Genomic DNA, 18,615 nt, shown 5'->3' with positions numbered 1-18,615 from the left:
GGTGGGCTGAAAATCCTGGAGGGACCAGGTGGACAAGCACAGGGCTCCTGGTGTTATCCATGTAAAGGTTTTGTCCTCAAGCGGTGTATTTCTAGACAAATAACAGTTTATGCCAGTAGAAATAATCTCCTACACTGGCTCGGAGCTCCCCATAATGAGAGATCCCCCCAGTTGGGGAGATATGACAGCTCTGTGCACCCTTCATGCCATGACAATGATGCAAAGGGGCCAAGATGGGGAGAGAATCTGAACCAAAGAGTCTACTCAGGGCTAAAAGAACTATTCAGCATGAATAAGACTGGCAGAATATGACCCTTAGGGCAAGTCTACGCTACAAAAATAAGTCGACCTATCTTATGTGAACGTACAGCCACAGCAGTAATTGAATCAGTTTTACACAGCCACACTATGCTCCATGTGGCGGCGGTGTGCATCCACTGTCTGGGTCCTGGCCACCGGTCCGGGGGGCTCTGCATTTTAATTTAATTTTAAATGAAGCTTCTTAAACATTTTAAAAACCTTGTTTACTTTACATTCAACAATAGTTTAGTTATATATTATAGACTTATAGAAAGAGACCTTCTAAAAACGTTAGAATGTATTACTGGCACACAAAATCTTAAATCAGAGTGAATAAATGAAGACTTGGCATGCCACTTCTGAAAGGTTGCCGACCCCTGGTCTATACGGACCCTGTGTCAACCTAACTAGATCAACTTAAGCGTTACGCCTCTCGCGGAGATGGACTTCTTAGATTGGTGGAGTGGGAGAGTTACAATGGTGGAAGCTACATGTTAGCGTAGTTGCTTACAGAGTTAGGTCGACATAAGCTGCCTAACATTGACCTAACTCTGTAGTGTAGACCAGGCCTAAATGAATAAGTAGAGATTATAAACCCCATGGAGAACTTTCTGTGTGAAAGGTGCTTTCACCCTAGCAATTTTCTCATCTGTAATTCTCTCTGCATAGAGGTAGATTTCCGTGACTAAAGGCAGAATAGTTAAAGACTGGTAAAAATGTTCAGCCAAATTCAACCCTGATGTAAGCTATTGTAAGTTTGGTCCCTTGTACCCCGCTAGTTTTCGATGCTGGGGTGTGGTGCAGTTGGTATTGAAAGAAGTTGATTAACGTGACTAACTGAACGAGGTCAAAAATCCTTCCTCAGCAGAAAACCAAACCAGACTGCTGCCTTCCCACAATGTAAAAAACAAATCTCTCTTGGAAGCAGGAACCAGGAAGGGAGCATGCCCTTCTGAAACTGGAACACTGGGTATTTTGACATAAAATCATATCTAGCAATTGCGGAAGTTACAACTACAGCATGCAAGCCAGACTCATGAATAGGGTCACCAGATAGCAAGTGTGAAAAATTAGGACCAGGGTGGGGGCTAATAGGGTCCTATATAGGACAAAGCCTTTAATATCAGGACGGTCCCAATAATATCGCGGCATCTGGTCACCCAGAGCCATGAAGCAGCTCAGCCTGCCAGCTGCCCCTCACTTTTGCTATAGCGCCAATGGAAGGCAAATTAATCATTTCAGGGTTCAGCCTCTTGAAGAGCTCCAGCATTTGAACCCAATTCATCTGCTTGTGGGGATACGCCCAATCCACTGTAAATAATGACTGTGAGATAAGCTTCATGTCGGGCCACGTCTACGCTACAGGCTCTACAGCTGCACAGTTATGGCCCTGTAGCTGTGCTGCTATAGTGCACACAATTCCTACAGCAACTGAAGTTGTTGTTTTTTTCCATTGCTGTAGGTAATCCACCTCTCTGAGCAGCGGTAGCTGGTCTGACTGGAGAATTCTTCCATTTCCCTAGCCGCGTATACACTGGAGGTTAGATCAACTTAACTTTTAAGTGTAGACCAGGCTTTACATATGCCCTTAGGCCCAGTTCCTTAAAGGTTTTAAGCACCTAGCTCCCACTGATTTCAGTAGGACTTAGGTGCCTAAATACCTTTGAGGATCTGGGCCTTGAGTTCTGACCAAAGCCCATTGAAGTCGATGGAAGTCTTCTGATCGACTTCCATGGATCAGGCCTTCAGTTCTTTGGGATTTTGAGGCTGTATACTGTAAGACAGTGGGGTCTATGGGCTATGCCTGGGGCGGCAGTCTACATGGGAAGCCTGCTGGAAATCCTGTTGGGAAGGATTTGGACAAGTGGAAAGGGATGATGCATCCGATTGGGGAGGATTTCCCAGGCACAGGGAATGGCAATAGGCACTGCAGATGAGCAGAAAGTAGGGCAGGGACAGGTCAGAGGTCTGAGGTGCAGGCAGGGGCAGAGCTGTGAAGTTAAGGAGTCTGAATGTGATACAGCCTAGTACAGTGTGCAGAAGACGTTCTTCTGTACTGCAAGGACTTCCCTGTATAATCTGGACTCCTAGGATGTACATCGAGGGGTTGCAATGGTCTGTAAACACCCCGGGCCCTGATGGAGGCGGATGTTTGCACATAGGATTGACTGTGAAGTGAGCAAGTCCTGCAATGGTCTGCCATCAGTAATTTCAGTTCCCTTGGTGCAGGAGTGCACGTGCTAAATGGAAAGTGAGTCATCACCTTTCCTGACTTCTTATAAATGGTGTGAGTCACAGTAATATGTGCCAGCAGTAAGATGTTCTTCTTCCGAAATCAATGGAGAAGGTGCTTAGGGCCCCATCCTGGGGGCGCTGAGCACCTCAATTTTCACTGACATCATTACGGTTCAAGGATGCTCAGCCCTTTGCTCTGGTTAATAAAGAAGGTATGGCCACTCCTCCCCAAATGATCATTTTGGTTAGCTGAGAGGTCAGCATGGTAAAATACACTCCACCAAGGCTGTTCTGTCCTCTGAGCTCTAACCCAGACATTTCAAATGTTGCATTCTTTCTGGAAAAGGGAAATTACATTTCCAGTGAATTTGGGCTCAGCAAAAACTGCTTGAGCTGGCATTATACTTAGCACTTACATGGCACCTTAAAACCTTCAACGCACTTTATCCAAACATTCGGTAGCCCTCAAAGCACCCCATATGAGGGAGGAAGCGAACTAGCATTCCCATTTCACAAGTGGGAAAACTGAGGCAGAAAGGTTAAATGACTTGCTCAAGGCCTTACAGTGAGTCCCAGTCTTATGGGACACTAGTACCGTGCTTTATCTACCATAAACCAGACTGAGCGCCTTCGCCACTGAACCGAGCCTGTTGTCTGTCTTACGAATAACATCGAGGACTGCAAATTATCATGCTGCACCATCTGCCCGTGCAGGTGACATCAGAGCTCCAAGAACAGCAATGCAACACTGCAGCATCAGCAACAACTTTCCACAGCACTTAACACCTGTATTCCATGACCCTCTGAGTCCTGGGACGTGAGAACAGCCATAGTGCAATGCACTATCTGCTCATGTCCCATACATGTGTGACGGGTTCGATTACAGAAACCCCTTTGGCACTGTCACTTGATGTGCTGAGACTACCTCTGAGCCTGTTTTCTCTGCCAGTTTGGGCCTCCAAAACTTGTCTTGTTGAGCCAGACCTGCCAGTCTGTTCCAACACAGACCCAGGGTCTGAACCACGTGCCCCAAAGCTGCAGACTTAACTGAAAACAGCTTAAGTGCTTCTGTCTCTAGCACCCAGCTCCCAGTGGGTTCCAAACCCCAAATAAATCTGTTTTACTCTATATAAAGCTTATGCAGGGTAAGCTCAACATTGTCTGCCCTCTATAACACTGATAGACAGATATGCACAGCTGTTTGCTCCCCCAGGTATTAATTACTTACTCTGGGTTAATTAATAATAAAATCACTTTTGTTTAAGTATAACAAGTAGCATTTAAGTGGTTCCAAGCAATAACAGACAGAACGAAGTAAGTTACCAAGCAAAATAAAACAAAACACGCAAGTCTAAGCCTAATACAGTTAGATACTGATTATGGATGAAATCTCACCCTCAGAGATGTTCCAATAAACTTCTTTCACAGACTAGACTCCTTTCTAGTCTTGGTCCAATCCTTTCCCCAGGTACAGTCCTTGTTCCAGCTCAGGCGGTAGCTAGGGGATCTCTCATGACTGCAGCCCCCTTTGTTCTGTTCTACCCCCCTATATAACTTTGGCACAAGGCGGGAATTTTTTGTCTCTATGGGTCCCCACCCCTCCTTCTAAATGGAAAAGCCCCAGATTTAAGATGGATTCCAGTACCAGGTGACATGGTCACAGGTCCTGTGAGACCCCAAGCCTTCATTCTTCCTGGCCTGACTCACAGGAAGACTTGTAAGTAAACAGAGCCATTTATAACCAATTGTCCTAGTTGATGGGAGCCATCAAGATTCCAAACCCCCATTAATGGTCCACACTTTGCATAACTACAATAGGCCCTCAGAGTTATATTTCATATTTCTAGTTTCAGATACAAGAATGATACATTCATACAAATAGGATGACCACACTTAGTAGATTATAAGCTTTGTAATGATACCTTACAAGAGATGTTTTGCATGAAGCATATTCCACTTACATTATCTTTAAACTCATTAGCATATTTTCATAAAATTACATGAAGTGCAATGTCATAACATGCTCCCAGCATGCCTCTGATGCTGTGGGTTGGGAGCCAGACCAGTGTAAATGCCTTACATGAGCTCTGACCTGGCTTGGAAGGCCCTCTGTGCTGGGGTTAGTTGTTTTTATGGAGATATACCTATCTCATAGAACTGGAAGGGACCCCAAAAGGTTATCACATCCAGCCCCCACTAGCAGGACCAGCTACTGATTTTGCCCCAGATCTCTAAATGGCCCCCTTAAGAATTGAGTTTACAACCCTGGGTTTAACAGACCAACACTCAAACCACTGAGCTATCCCTCCCCAGCTAGTCTCAGGTACCTGTTTCCACCCACTTTAAGGCTCAGAGTGGTGTAAAAGGGGCTTGGCATAAGTGAGAACCAGGCCCAGTGACTCGTGGTGTTGCTGTTCCACAGCCAGGCTTCCTCCACTCACTGAGGGCTGTGCTGTGCTATGGGGCACTTCTTCTGGTGGCTTTTACAAAATTCAGCACGTGTGAACTTCGGAGTTTAAATTGATCATTGACTGGGGAGGTGGAATTTCCTCAAAATATTGAGAAATGGCATAAGATTGCTCCAATTTTCTGGATGCAGCAGCAGGCAGATTTAGAAGGGAAGTCTCTTAGTATGAGCAGCAGCATTAGAGAAGCACCCAGAACTCCCATGTGCTTTACATACGCATAGTAAGACTCAGTCCCTACTATGAAGAGCTTACAGTCTAAATAGACCAGACAGACAAAAAGTAGAGAAAAGGAAATATTACTGTCCCCACTTTACAGATAGGCACTGAGGCACAGAGAGATTAAATGAGTTGCCCAAGGTCAGACAGGAAGCCAGTGGCAGAGGTCAGACTCAACTCTATATCTTTTGAATCCCAGTCCAGGGCCTTAACTGACAGACCTCTTCAATCATGATGCAGAAGAGACAGATGTATTCAATAAATATTTCTGTTCTGTATTCAGAAAGAAGCTGGATGATGTATTCATAACTTCAGGTGATAATGGAATACTTTCTATTCTATCATTAACTAGGGAGGATGTTAAACAGCAACTACTAAAGTTAAACTTTTTCAAATTTGCAGACCAGATGACACAGACACAAGAGTATTAAAAGAATTGGCTGAGGATCTCGCTAACCATTAATGCTGATTTTTAGCAAATCTTAGAACACTGAGGAAGTTCAAGAAAACTCAAAAAAAGCAAATGTTGTACTAACATTTAAAAACAAGTAAATGGGATGACCTAGGAAACTATAGACCAATTAGCCTAACATTGAGCCTGGACAAAATCATGGAAAGATTGATATGGATGTTAATCAGAAAAGAATTCAAGGATGGTAGCATAATTAATGTCAGTCAACATGGTTTTATGAGAAATAAGTCTTGCCAAACAAATGTAGCACTGTTTTTTGATGAGATTACAGTTTTGGTTGAAAAGGCTAAGCATGAATAGCATACTTAGATTTCTGTAAGGCATTCCACTTAGTCCCAAGTGACATTCTGATACAATATTTTAGCACTATTCAAAATCAATATAGACCATATTAAAAGGACTGAAAGCTGATTAACTGCAGAAAATAACTGCTAATAACTGCTAATAGCTAATAACTGCTAATAGGGAAATCATCCTCCAAATAAGGGTGTTTCTAGTGGCAGAGATCTGTGCAGAGATCTGTTCTTGGCTCAATGCTATTCAATATCTGTGTCAGTGAAGAAAATATGAAATTGCTGGTAAAATAATGGAGACAGATCAGTTATACAGACTAACCTGGATTGCTTGGCAAAGTGGGCTCATTTGCACAAAATGTGTTTTCAGACAGCCAAATGTGAAGTCCTACATCTATGAACAACGATTGTAAAACACATTTATAAGACAGGGCACTGTATCCTGGAAAGCAATAACTGAAAAGGGCATAAGTCTTATGGCAGACAACTAATTGAAAAGGTTCCAATAGAGCTCCAAGAATGCTTCGGGAACTGGAAAATATGCTTTATAGTGAGAGAGTAAAGAAGCTCTCTCTATTCATCAAAGAGATCGAGAGATGACTTGATCATGGGATTCAAGTATTTAGAAGGGAAAGAGATTTCTTACAGTACAGCTCTTTAATCTAGCAGACCGAGGCCTTATGAGATCCCGTGGTTTGAAGTTGAAACTAGACAAAGTCAGATTAGAAATAAGGTTTCCATTTTTAACAGTGAAGGTAATTAGTGCAGGGGTCGGCAACCTACCGCACAGGTGCCAAAGGTGGCACGCGAGCCGATTTTGTGCGGCATGTGGCTGCCAGCCAGGATCCTAGCCACCGGCCCCACTCAGCCCGCTGCCGGCTGAGTGAACGGAACCCTAGGCCGGCAGGAGGCTGAGCGGGGCCGGCGGCTGGGACCCTAGACCGGTGGCAGGCGCGCCCCCTGTCTCTTCCCTCATCATGCTTGGGTTCTGTGGTTCCCGGGAGCATGAGCCGCTGGGGCGCGGGGCCCTGAGCCTGCTTCAGGAAGGGAGGCAGTGGCGGCGGCAGCGGCTCACACTCCCGGGAGCCACAGAGCCTGAGCGCGGTGAGGGGGAGGCCGAGGGGCACATGGGGACCACCGCCCACATGCATCCGCCGCAGGAGCACCTCCCTGGCGGGGGCACTGGGCTGAAGCCCAGGCAGGCACGCCCCCCTGACTCCCCTCTCACCACGCTTAGGTTTTGCAGGTCCCGGAAGTGTGAACTGTCACCACCACTGCCCCTGCCACAACTCCCTCCCTCTCGCTGCCTCAGCCCCCCACATGGAGTTCTGCCTCCACGTGGAGCCAGCGTCTGACTGGCATGGGCACAGTAAGGGGAGTCCGGGGGGGGGGCAGTCAGGGAGCAGGGGGAGGGTTGGATGGATCGGGAGTTCTGGGGGTCCTATCAGGAGGCGGGGAGTGGTTGGATGGGGCGTGGGAGTCCTGGAGGTATGCTGGGGGTGGGGGTGTGGATAAGGGTTGGGGCAGCCAGGGGACAGGTAGAGGGTAGGATCCTAGGGGGGCAGTTAGGGTGGGGGGGTCTCAGGAGGGGGCAGTCAGGGGACAGGGAGGCTTAGGTAGGGGGTGGGGTTCTGGGGGGCAGTTAGGGGCAGAGGTCCCAGGAGGGGGCAGTCAGGGGACAAGATGCGGGGGGGGGGTTGGGGGTTCTGACGGTGGCAGTCGGTGTGGGAAGTACGAAGGAGTGGATGGGGGCGGGACTAGGACAGGGCTCTCCCCTCTTTTTTGATTGTTGAAATATGGTAACCCTAGGCAAGGGAGGAGTTGGGGGGTTAAAGGGGGGCTGGCGCCTGCATACATCCACTGCAGCCTGCAGGAGCCCCTGTGGGGGCACCGGATTGCAGCCTGGGCAGAAGGGGAGCAGCAGCTCCCTGCTAGCAGCACCACCGCCTTTGCAGGGCTGCTGCCCCCCTGCACCGTGCCAGCTCCTCCATGGCTGAGGCTCGCTGCTGCCGCAAGCGGGATGCTCTGGTTCTCCGGTGCCTCCAGAAGGCGGCTCCTCCCTGCCGAGCTGCTGCAGTGGCCCAAGCCCTGCAAAGCCAGTGAATGGACGCAGGGCGGGGGCCACCGGAGTGGGGTGGGGAGGGCTCCCAGGGGCGGGAGGGGCTGTGCACCCTCCAGGGGAATTCAGGGGGTGGGGAGGGTGAACCTATGTGTGCGGGGGGCACAAGGTGGAAGTTTCGCCTAGGGCGCAAAATATCCTTGCATCTGCCCTGCCCCAGGGTTAAGAACCACTGCATTAAACTGGTAAGTTCTTCATTTTAATTTAATTTTAAATGAAGCTTCTTAAACATTTAAAAAAACTTGTTTACTTTACATACAACTATAGTTTAGTTATATATTATAGACTTATAGAAAGAGACCTTCTAAAAACGTTAAAATGTATTACCGGCTCGCAAGACCTTAAATTAGAGTGAATAAATGAATGAATAAATGAAGACTCGGCACACCACATCTGAAAGGTTGCCGACCCCTGAACTAGTGAAACTTGGGATATAGTGGATTCTCCATCACTTGTACCCTTTAAATCAAGACTGGATGGCTTTCGAAAAGCTGCAATAGCTTTACCAGAAGTTATGGGCTTGGTGCAGATGTTATTGGCTGTGGACTGTGTCATGCATGAATTGGGACTAGATGAGCCTCATGGTTCCTACTGGCCTTAAATTCTATGAATTATGATTAGGTCACTTTGCTCTGCTCTGTGCAAATAAGAAAAAAGGCCTGTCTGGTTCCTGTCACGTTTCCTTCCCTTATCTGTTAGCAGCCAAAGCGATCAGCGGAGAAGCTGCTACAGCAGAGTCATCTGGCTGGACGGTAACAGGAGATGATCAGGAGAAAGCATTTGTAAGTTAATTTTATTTTAAATTCGAACCTCTGAAAAAAATTTCGACAAGGGATTTGAGGTGTTTCCTTTTCTTCTTTTGTACTAGATGGTTCATTAGCTGTACTGGAGCTGATCCAAAGCTCACTGAAGTTAATGGGAATCTTTTCACTGACTTCAGTGGGCTTTGCACCAGATCCTAGATTCTTACTGTACAGCGACATGGAGATAAAAAAATCCACAGCTGGCCTAGGTCAGCTGACTTGGGCTCTAGGGCTGAAAAAGTGCTGTGCAATGTTTGGGCTTGGGTTGGAGCTGGAGCTCTGAGAGCCTGTGGGGGTGGAGGGTACCTGCCTGGGCAGCTAGCCTATGTCACTGTGGGTTACACTGCTGTTTTTGGCAAGCTACTTGATCAAAGCTTGCCCACGTCTGCCTACACATCCTGCAGTAACCCCTCCTGAATGCAATGTAGACCTACCCCAAAGCGTGTAGTGGCGAGCACATGATGCCTCCTGTCCCATTTCACTTAGGGCCTGAACCAAAGCTCAGATGTCAATGGGAGTCTCTCCACTGATTTGAAGGTGCTTTGGAGCAGGTCCTGGGATAATTACAGCCTCTTCTCTCCCTTAATCTTGTCATCTTAGCTAGACACTGCCATTCTTTACTGTGTATGTGGATGAGGGTATGACAGTCTCCTGGAAGGATCAAAACCTACTCTGGGAAGGTCTGGGAAGCAGCATGCACAATTGGTCCCATAACAAACAGCACTGCTTTGGTGGGACTCAATTGTGGTATGTAACCGACCAGTTAAATCTGCTTCTGTGCCAGATGATTGGAGGATAGTTAATGTGTCACCAATTTTTAACAAAGCTCCTGGCAATTACAGGCTGAGAAGACTAATTTCAGTACAAGGCAAATTGGCTGCAACTATAGTAAAGAACAGAATTATCAGACACATAGATGAGCACAATTTGTTGGGGAAGAGTCAACATGGCTTTTGTAAAAGGAAATCATGCCCCACCAATCTATTAGAACTCTTTGAGGGGGTCGACAAACATGGACAATGGTGATCCAGTAGAAATAGTTTACTTGGACTTTCAGAAAGCCTTTGACAAGGTCCTTCATCAAAGGCTCTTATGCAAAGTAAGCTGCATAAGACATGATATAAGAAGGAAGGTCCTCTCATGGATCAGTAACTGGTTAAAAGATAGGGAATAAAGGTTAGGAATAAATGGTCAGTTTTCAGAATGGAAAGAGATAAATAGTGGTGACCCTACAGGGATGTCTACTGGGACCAGTGCTGTACAAAATATTCATAAATGATCTAGAAAAAGGGGTAAACAGTGAGGTGGAAAAATTTGCAGATGATACTAAATTACTCAAGGTAGTTAAGTCCAAAGCAGACAGTGAAGACTTACAAAGGGATCTCACAAAATTGGGTGACTGGACAACAAAATGGCAGATGAAATTCAGTGTTGATAAATGCAAAGTAATGGAAAACATAATCCCACTGTACGTACAAAACAATGGGTTTTTAATTAGCTGCTACTCCTTATGAAAGATCTTGGAGTCATCATGGATAGTTTTTTGAAAATAGAAAAGCTAACAGAATGGTAGGAACTATTAGGAAAGGGATAGATAAGAAGACAGAAAATATCACAAGGACACTATATAAATCCATGGTACGCCCACATCTTGAATACTGAATGCAGTTCTGGTTGTTTCAGTTCAAGAAAGATATATTAGAATTGGAGAAGATACAGAGAAGGGCAACAAAAATGATTAAGGGTATGGAGCAGCTTCCATATGAGGAGAGATTAAAAATACTGGGCCATTTCAGCTTGGAAAAGAGATGTCTGATTGAGGAATATTATAGAGGTCTATACAATCATGAATGGCGTGGAGAAAGTGAATAGGGAAATCTTATTTACTTTTCACATAACAGAAAAATCACAGTCACCCAATGAAATTAATAGGCAGCAAGTTTAAAACAAATAAAAGGAAGTATTTCTTCACACAACGCACAGTCAACCTGTGGAACTCTTTGCCAGGGGATGGTGTGAAGGCCAAAAGTATAACAGTTTAAAAAAGAAAGAAGTTCATGGAGGATAGGTCCATCAGTGGTTACCAGCCAAAATCGTTAGGGATGCAACCCCATGTTCTGGGATTCCCTAGCCTCTGACTGCCAGAAGCCAGGAGTGGATGACAGAGGATGAAACAGTCAATAATTGCCTGTTCTGTTCATCCCCTCTGAAACATCTGGCATTGGCCACTGTCGGAAGACAAGTTACTGGGCTAGATGGATCATTGATCTGACCCAGTATGGCCATTCTTATGTTCTTATGTTCCTGGGTAATGTCATTTCCCTGACAGGACTCACTATGGACCCCCACAAAGTAGCAGCAAAAAAGAGATCTCTACAGTTTAAATCAGAAGAAGTCCCTTTTTTGCACAAAAACCGTGGGAGCGTCTACACTTGCCAATGACTTTTTACGATGAAACTCAGACGTTTCACCGCAAAAAAAAACCCCACCTCCATGAGAGGTGTAAAGCTCTTACCAATGTTGTGCAGACACATTCTTCCTGTTTACAGAGCTTCTAGCCGCTGCAGGATATCCCACAGTGCGCTAGGGCCGGATTAACCTTTTGTGGGCCTGGCGCTAGACATATTTTTGGGCCCCTATAGGGGCAATGGAGCATGGTGCGGGGGGGTCGGTCCCCGAAGCCTGGGGCTGGCCAGGGGCAATGGCATGGAAGGGGTGGCCCCACTCTGCCCAGCCCAGTGCGAGGGCACTATTTGCAAACTGGAAGTTGCCAAACGCACAATAGTCCACCCGGCCCTGTTCTGCCAGCATGTCCCATGCTGCACCAGACATCCCCCAACACCGAAACACACCCCACAATTCCCTATGGCCAGACCCCCCCCCCAGACCTACTGTGCCCAGCACCCCACCAGACCCTGCCACAAATGCACATTCCCCCTTCCCAGCACCCCCCAGCAAATGTCCAGCACCCCACACAGGCCCCTCACTCCCTACTGCTCCAACACACGGAGATCTTCCCTGCCCCCTCACAGTACAGCACCCTCCCCCCCATGCCCTCAGAGACCCACTCTCCCAAGGTCTGCCTCCAGGCCACCCTCAGCGGCCCTGTTGGGAGGCAACTGTGTCTGCCAGGCTGAGCCCGCAGTGCAGCCAGGGCTGATCCCAAGGTGGGGAATTGTCCAAGCCCCCTCAGGAGAGGTTCAATCAGCCAGGCCAGCACCTGCCCTGGCCGGGCTCCCTCAGGAACCACTTGCCTGGAGGGGTCCAGCCAATCCCCCCATACTGCCCCCCTACCCCAAACTGACCGAGCCTGGCCAGGCTTCTGCACTGGTCCCAGGTGGCTCAGCTCCAGGGAGACGGGTGGGGCCCCACAGGCAGTGGGAAGCAGAGACTGCCTGAAGCCAGAGGTGCACTTTTGTCCAGCCAGAAGGCAGAGAGAAGCTGGAGGGTGAGGCCTGGAGGTGGAGAGGAGCCCTTGGCCAACCAGCAGACAGGCTGAAAGGAGTATGTGGTGGGTGGCAGGGGGAGCCAGTGGGCTTTCGGGGTGCAGTGCAAGCAGAGCAGGACGGGGCCCCTTCTGAGTGTGGGCTTGGCTCCATGGCACCAGTATAAACCCAGCACTGACAGTGCCTAGGCAACCACTCTGGCCAGCAGCTTAGCTGCTGTGATGCCAAGTAAAAAGACATCCACCCTCCCCCTGTAAAGTCCTGGGGAACTTTGAAACTTCCCTTCCTGTTTTCTTGGCAAGTGCTCACTTATCTGGCCAGGTGACAATGCCTGCTCCCTGAAGCAGGTGATCCCCTGTTTGGAGCAATGCTGAGCTACTAGAGCTGATCAGTGTTTGGGCAGAGGAGGCTGTGCAGGGAACCAGGATGCTCCGTGATCACCTCCATCCCTTCCCACAAGGCCCATCGTCAAAATGGAGAGAGCTGCACTGTGGGATAGCTGCCCTCAGGGCCCGCTCTCATCGGTGATGGAAGGGCTGCAAATGTAAACACTCTCTGAGGCCTGTGGAAGGGAGTACACAAACCAGCGCTTTTCTTTCACCGGTTCACTATCACCCATTGAAACTGACAGCGCAAAAACTCTACAAGTATAGACATGGCCTTAGTCTTTATTCTCCAAAAGAGGTAGTTATCTCAATGTAAGATCCTAGAAGAGCCAGGGCACTATCATTTTTACCTCATCATAGCTGGTTGAGGTCTACCCGGGGGGGGGGGGGGGGGGGTCAGGTCTCACAGGTCCCAGTTCAGCACCATCCCATGACCACTCATCAGACTGTTGTGAGAGAAGCCAGCTGTTGTGTCCACTGGTGTTTTAAGCTTTTGGAGCCTGAACAGAGACCACCTATCGCCCCATTTTTGGGTGTCCCCAGGTATAATATCCAGGTGCAGACCCTTTGTCTGGCAACCCTCCTGAGAGCTGCACCCCATTGTCCAGTTGCCTAGCTCCTGGGCTCAGTGCCGAGTCCTCCAGACTGACCCGCAGCTTAAACACACTCTCTCCCAGACTCCCAGCAGACGTTATGAGCCATCTGGTTTACCTCTTCAAGGGCACACATGGTAGCATAGAGCACAGAACACACACAGACACTTTGCCTAGATTCTAACACTATCACCCTTTCACATAATAGATAAAGCACACGAGAGTGCAGATCATTTAGATCAAAAACGTCCCAACATAATGCCCCTCATTAGCTCACCCTTCCCTTGTGAGTCCTTGGAGGACCATCTGTCTACAGGCACAGTCCCCTGCTTCATAGGCTCCTCCATGGTGGGTTGCTTCTCCCTCATCCTGAGCTGGCCCCAAATAGATCAGCGCCTCCCTTTTTATAACCTTCTAGTCTCTGTATCATGTGACTCCCTCATTAGCCTCAACAGGTGACCACAGACCCCTGTCGGGTGACTTAGTTGCCAAGGCAACCTCTGCCTTGATAAGCCATTTCTCCTGGTTGGGAGCCAGTCTGTTGTTCAGAGCTATTCCATTTCAATGGGAGAGCCCCTTACGTCAACAACCCTCTTTTGTTATCCAGGTACCAACACCCCAATGGAATTCTAGTTCTAGATGGAGTTAAAAGACAGTAGAAAAGTAAAGACCAACCTTACAGTCAAAATGGAGTTTGCAGTCTCATGTGGTCATATATACAGAGTTCATCATCTCAAACAAAATTCATACACTGTACAGACACGATCCCCCAAATCACAACAACAGGGTTGATCTTGACTAGCTGCGTCAAGGACTAAAAACTACCTATGCCTTGTCTGCCTGAGGTTTTTACATCAAGATAGCTATCTTGACGTAAAAGCACAGCTCTTTTTGCAGTGAAGCCATAGCGTTCCTGTCATCTGTTTCTCTCTTTTTATAAGGCCTCATGTACTTCTCAGGTACAGCATGGAGAGCAGCGGGCATCCCACACTGCCTCAGTGTTCCTCAGACTTGACCTGAGAGCTCCATTCCAAAGAGGCAAGAGTATAGTTTTGTCTCCAGGGCTGCTGAATTTTTGACACCCCATGTAGAGACCAGTGATGTAGCCATCTCCACAAGGGACTGGGCTGGGGCCACCAAACATAAGACACTAAATAGCTGGCAGAAGGTCAGGCACTGTCAATCTGGGCTGTATTCAAACATACCAAGTGGAAGTAGAAATCTCCATATTAAATTACTTAGCATGCAAACCTCACTTTTTGTATGTAGATCAAAATGTCTTTTGAAATGCATTATTGGTCCTTTTACGTTTTTATTGCAGAAGAGGGGTCTCTTGAAAAGTTTGCCACTAACATTGGGAACAGTACCAATGTCTGCCATGCTGCATACCACAGATTACCCAGTCAACCTGACTGACTATGAGTACCAATACCTAGAGGGGGAGGATTACATCCAGTTTTTGCTTTGCACAAAGGAAAATGTCAAGGCGTTTGGCAAGGTGTTCCTGCCAGTGCTCTATACAATAGTGTTTCTGCTTGGATTGGCTGGGAACTGTCTACTCTTTGCCATCTTGATCAAATATACCAAGAACAAGAAGATGACCGAGGTGTATCTGCTGAATCTAACAGTTTCAGATCTTCTTTTTGTGGTAACCCTTCCTTTCTGGGCCACATATGCAGCTTCTCAGTGGGTGTTTGGAAATGCCTTCTGCAAGATCATAAGTGTCATTTACACCACCAATTTCTACAGTGGCATCTTCTTTGTCAGCTGCATGAGTCTGGACAAATACCTGGAGATTGTTCATGCTTGGTCCAATAAAAACTTAAGGGCCCCAAGAAAAAGCTTCCTTATCTCTTCAGTGGTGTGGGTAATTTCCATAGTGCTGTCTATTCCTGACTTTATCTTCATGCAGGTGCAGGATCTCCACAACGGGAGACGAGTTTGCCACCTTGACTATGGCCTGCACAACTCCATCTGGCAGCTTTTCTTTCAATTCCAGCAGATCCTGCTAGGCTTCTTCCTTCCATTCCTTTGCATGGTGTTCTTCTACTCCCGTGTAGCTTGTGTCCTCACTGCATTAATGTCCCCTGACAAGAAGAGGGCTCTCCGCCTGGTCGTTATTTTGGTGGTGGTTTTCTTTGTGCTGTGGTTCCCATACAATGTTACCCTCTTTCTGCATTTGTTGCAAAACCTCCATGTGATTAAGGGTTGTGAAACTAGCAAGCACTTGGACTATGCTATGCAAGTGACTGAGAGCCTTGCCTTTATTCATTGTTGCCTCAACCCCGTGCTGTATGCTTTTGTGAACAAACGGTTCAGGTTACACTTAAAGAAGATTTTGGGGGCCATCTTCAGGAGGCAGGATTTCTTTGTTCTCCAGCGGTCTGAGACAAGTCATTCTACTAGTAGGTGCACCGACCAAGTAGAAATGAAAAGCATCATGAATGTATAATGAATATTTAGAGAATTTCATTGCTGTACGTTTTATTATCACATATTGTACTGCTTCCGGCGATGGAGTGATGTATGGATAAGTAGTTGGAGCATAGACCTGGGAATCACAAAAGGCCAAGTATTAATCCCAGCTCTAGCACTGACTCCCTCAGTCATTTTGGGCAAATCACAACCTGCTGCTGACTGAGTTTCTCTATTTGCAGACTCATTGGGATGGTAATAATTTGTTGGGAGGATTTTTCTAGAATGATGTAAATATGGAGTAATCCCACTGAAGCTGGGAGTCATTTTGCATTTACACTGGTGTGTCTGAGAGCAGAATCTGTCCCTGTAATCGGTCACAATGGGGTTACTCCAACAGAGTGGAATTTGGCCCTGCAACCAGGGGCGGCTCCAGGCACCAGCACAGCAAGTGCATGCCTGGGGCAGCAAGCCGGGAGGGTGCGGGGGAAGCGGCACGCCAGTCGCTGTGAGGGCAGCCGTCAGGCAGCCTTTGGCAGCATGCCTGCAGGAGGTCTGCCGGTCCTGCGGCTTTGGCAGTAATTCAGTGCGAGACCAGCAGATCACCCACAGAAATGCTGCCGAATCTGCATGACCAGTGGACTGCCGGCAGGTATGCTGCCGAAGGCCGCCTGACTGCCGCAAAAAACATAAAGTCGCCCCTGCCTGCAACTAGAGTCACAAAGGGGTTACTCTGGATTAATACTGGTGTAACTGGCAGCTAAAATTTGTCTGATGTTTGTAAAGCATGTGGGCCCAGATCCAGACCGCCAAAGTATTTGGGCTCCTAACTCCCATTGAAATCAAAATCACCTAAATACCTCACAGAATCTGGACTGTGGCGCAAACTGAGTGTGTGAGGCCGAGTGACCTCCCTCCAACTCTGACAGGGAGGAAACGCTCCACACCTCCTGAGTGGGCAGAACCAAGCCAGCCCTGCCCTATGCTGGAAGTGGAGGGCAGGACAGGAAGTAAAAGAGGAAGCCCTTCCAGCTTAGTTGGGCTGGAGCCAGATGTCTCTACCTCGCTGCGGGACTCTGGAAGAGAAACCGAGCTGTGCAGTGCCCAGGAAGAGACCAGCTGGGGCGAGGAGTTGGTGAACAGTGGTCCCATGCATTTAACCCGAGGAGACTGAAGACCTATGGATGATGGAGCCACACCAAGGAAGGGTGGTTGGAAGTAGCCAGACATTGGTCCGGCTGTCTGGCCAGTAAAGGAATCAGCATGTTTCAGTGACTTCCCTGCTGACCCAGTGTTGGGACCACCCATCACTGTTAGGGCCCTGGGCTGGGACCTGGTGAAGTAGGGGGGTACAGGTCCTCCTACCCACTGCTGCCTACCCCTCCCCTGAAGTGGGGGCTTACTCAACCCAGGCCAGAAGGCCTGTGCCTTGCCTGTGGCCTGTTACTCTGCCCTGCTCAGAGCCTCAGACTATGTTTGCTGTCTGCTCCAGCTCGAAGGCTGTAGCTTAAGACTGCTCCTTGCTCTCCCCGCACAGAGGGGCAAGGCAATAGATTGTAGCTTGCTGCCTGCCTCAGCCAGGAGGCTGGGCCATAGGCTGTGTGCTGTTGTGTCCTGATCAGAGGGTCAGAGCCTGAGCCTTCTGAATGACTGCTTACTGTGTGACAGAGTGAGGCAGCATGGCCCCCCCTCCAAGCCTGATGGGGAGGGACGACCACAGAACCACCGCAGTGAGTTAACTGGGTTCTAAGTATTATCAGTGATGGCTTACACAAACACATGCACATGGAGAGATCTGGATTACATACAATTTAGATGTCAAATATAATGAAAGCTGGTGTAATAGGCTGTCCACCCCACAAGAGTGGAAGTGGTTAATGGAGGCCAGATGGGCCAATTAACCTAGTAGATTGAATGCCGAAAGGAAAGCCCAGATTAGAGGAACAGGCTTAGCTGTGAAGGAACAGGCAGGGCCTGTATAAAGCCAGGTTGCTGGCTACAGATGGGTGGTAGTTTCTGGGAAAGGTGCAGGGAAGTAGGCTGCAGTCATTCCACGAGTGGAGGGAGTTGGGAGGCTGGCAAACACAGGGAGGCGGGAAGCCAGATAACTAGGAGGAAGCCCAGGGAAACAGCGGCAAGAGGTAGGACTTTAAGGGATCATGGTTGCTTGTTATAGAGTCCCTGGGCTGGAACCCAGTGTAGCGGGTGGACCTGGGTTCCCCTACCAGCCCCGGGGAAGTGGAAAAGGCATTGGAGACACCAGCCAGCCAGTGGGTCTGGAAGGGCTTTGAATTCCCTGGAAGGGGAGGATCTTAGTGACCCTGGCAGAGGGCCAAGCCACGAAGAGGAGACTGCAGTCCCTGGAGTGTGAGGTGTAGAGCTGAAGAATGAAATTGTTTCTTTTCTTTAATTACTATTATTAATATGGCTTTATTTTGTGAACAAACGAAACTTCACTGTTTTCACATTGTAACTCGTCTGCCTCTCACCATTGTAAACTGTTCATTACACTTGTTTTAATAAGACTCCATGTTGTAACTAAAACCCCATTTTGACATGCTTACTCCATTTTGCAAAACCTTGCTGTTACCTTATTAGCTTAGTTCAGATGTGTGAATGAGGTATGCACGGATAGTGGAATCAACCTCCAGCCCCAGACTGTCCTGATAAAGTTAAGTGCAAACACCAGCGGCTGAAGACGCAGACAACGGCCCTGACCAAGTGAAAAGAGTCCACCCCGAAAGAAAAGAACAAAGGTGCAGTTGAGACAAGATCAAAGCCAGGTCCCAGGCTGAAAGTCATGTCTGCAACTGACGGGTGATCAATCACACCGAACTCAGAGGCAGCGTGACACAGCAAGACCATCAAC

General features: G+C 48.0%; 1 protein-coding gene across 1 annotated transcript; it reads left to right on the top strand.

The window, feature by feature from the left end:
- The first annotated feature begins 8,840 nt into the window (after positions 1 to 8,840).
- Positions 8,841 to 16,498, top strand: ACKR2 (atypical chemokine receptor 2). The gene is made up of 2 exons (XM_050942750.1): positions 8,841 to 8,885; positions 14,653 to 16,498. The coding sequence occupies exon 2, from the start codon at positions 14,701 to 14,703 to the stop codon at positions 15,781 to 15,783; it is 1,083 nt and encodes a 360-aa protein (XP_050798707.1). The 5' UTR covers positions 8,841 to 8,885; positions 14,653 to 14,700; the 3' UTR covers positions 15,784 to 16,498.
- Positions 16,499 to 18,615: the final 2,117 nt, after the last annotated feature.

The sequence above is a fragment of the Gopherus flavomarginatus genome, chromosome 2 (genome assembly GCF_025201925.1).
Source record: "Gopherus flavomarginatus isolate rGopFla2 chromosome 2, rGopFla2.mat.asm, whole genome shotgun sequence".
Taxonomy (NCBI): Eukaryota; Metazoa; Chordata; order Testudines; family Testudinidae; genus Gopherus; species Gopherus flavomarginatus.
This window is presented reverse-complemented; position numbering and strand designations above follow the sequence as displayed.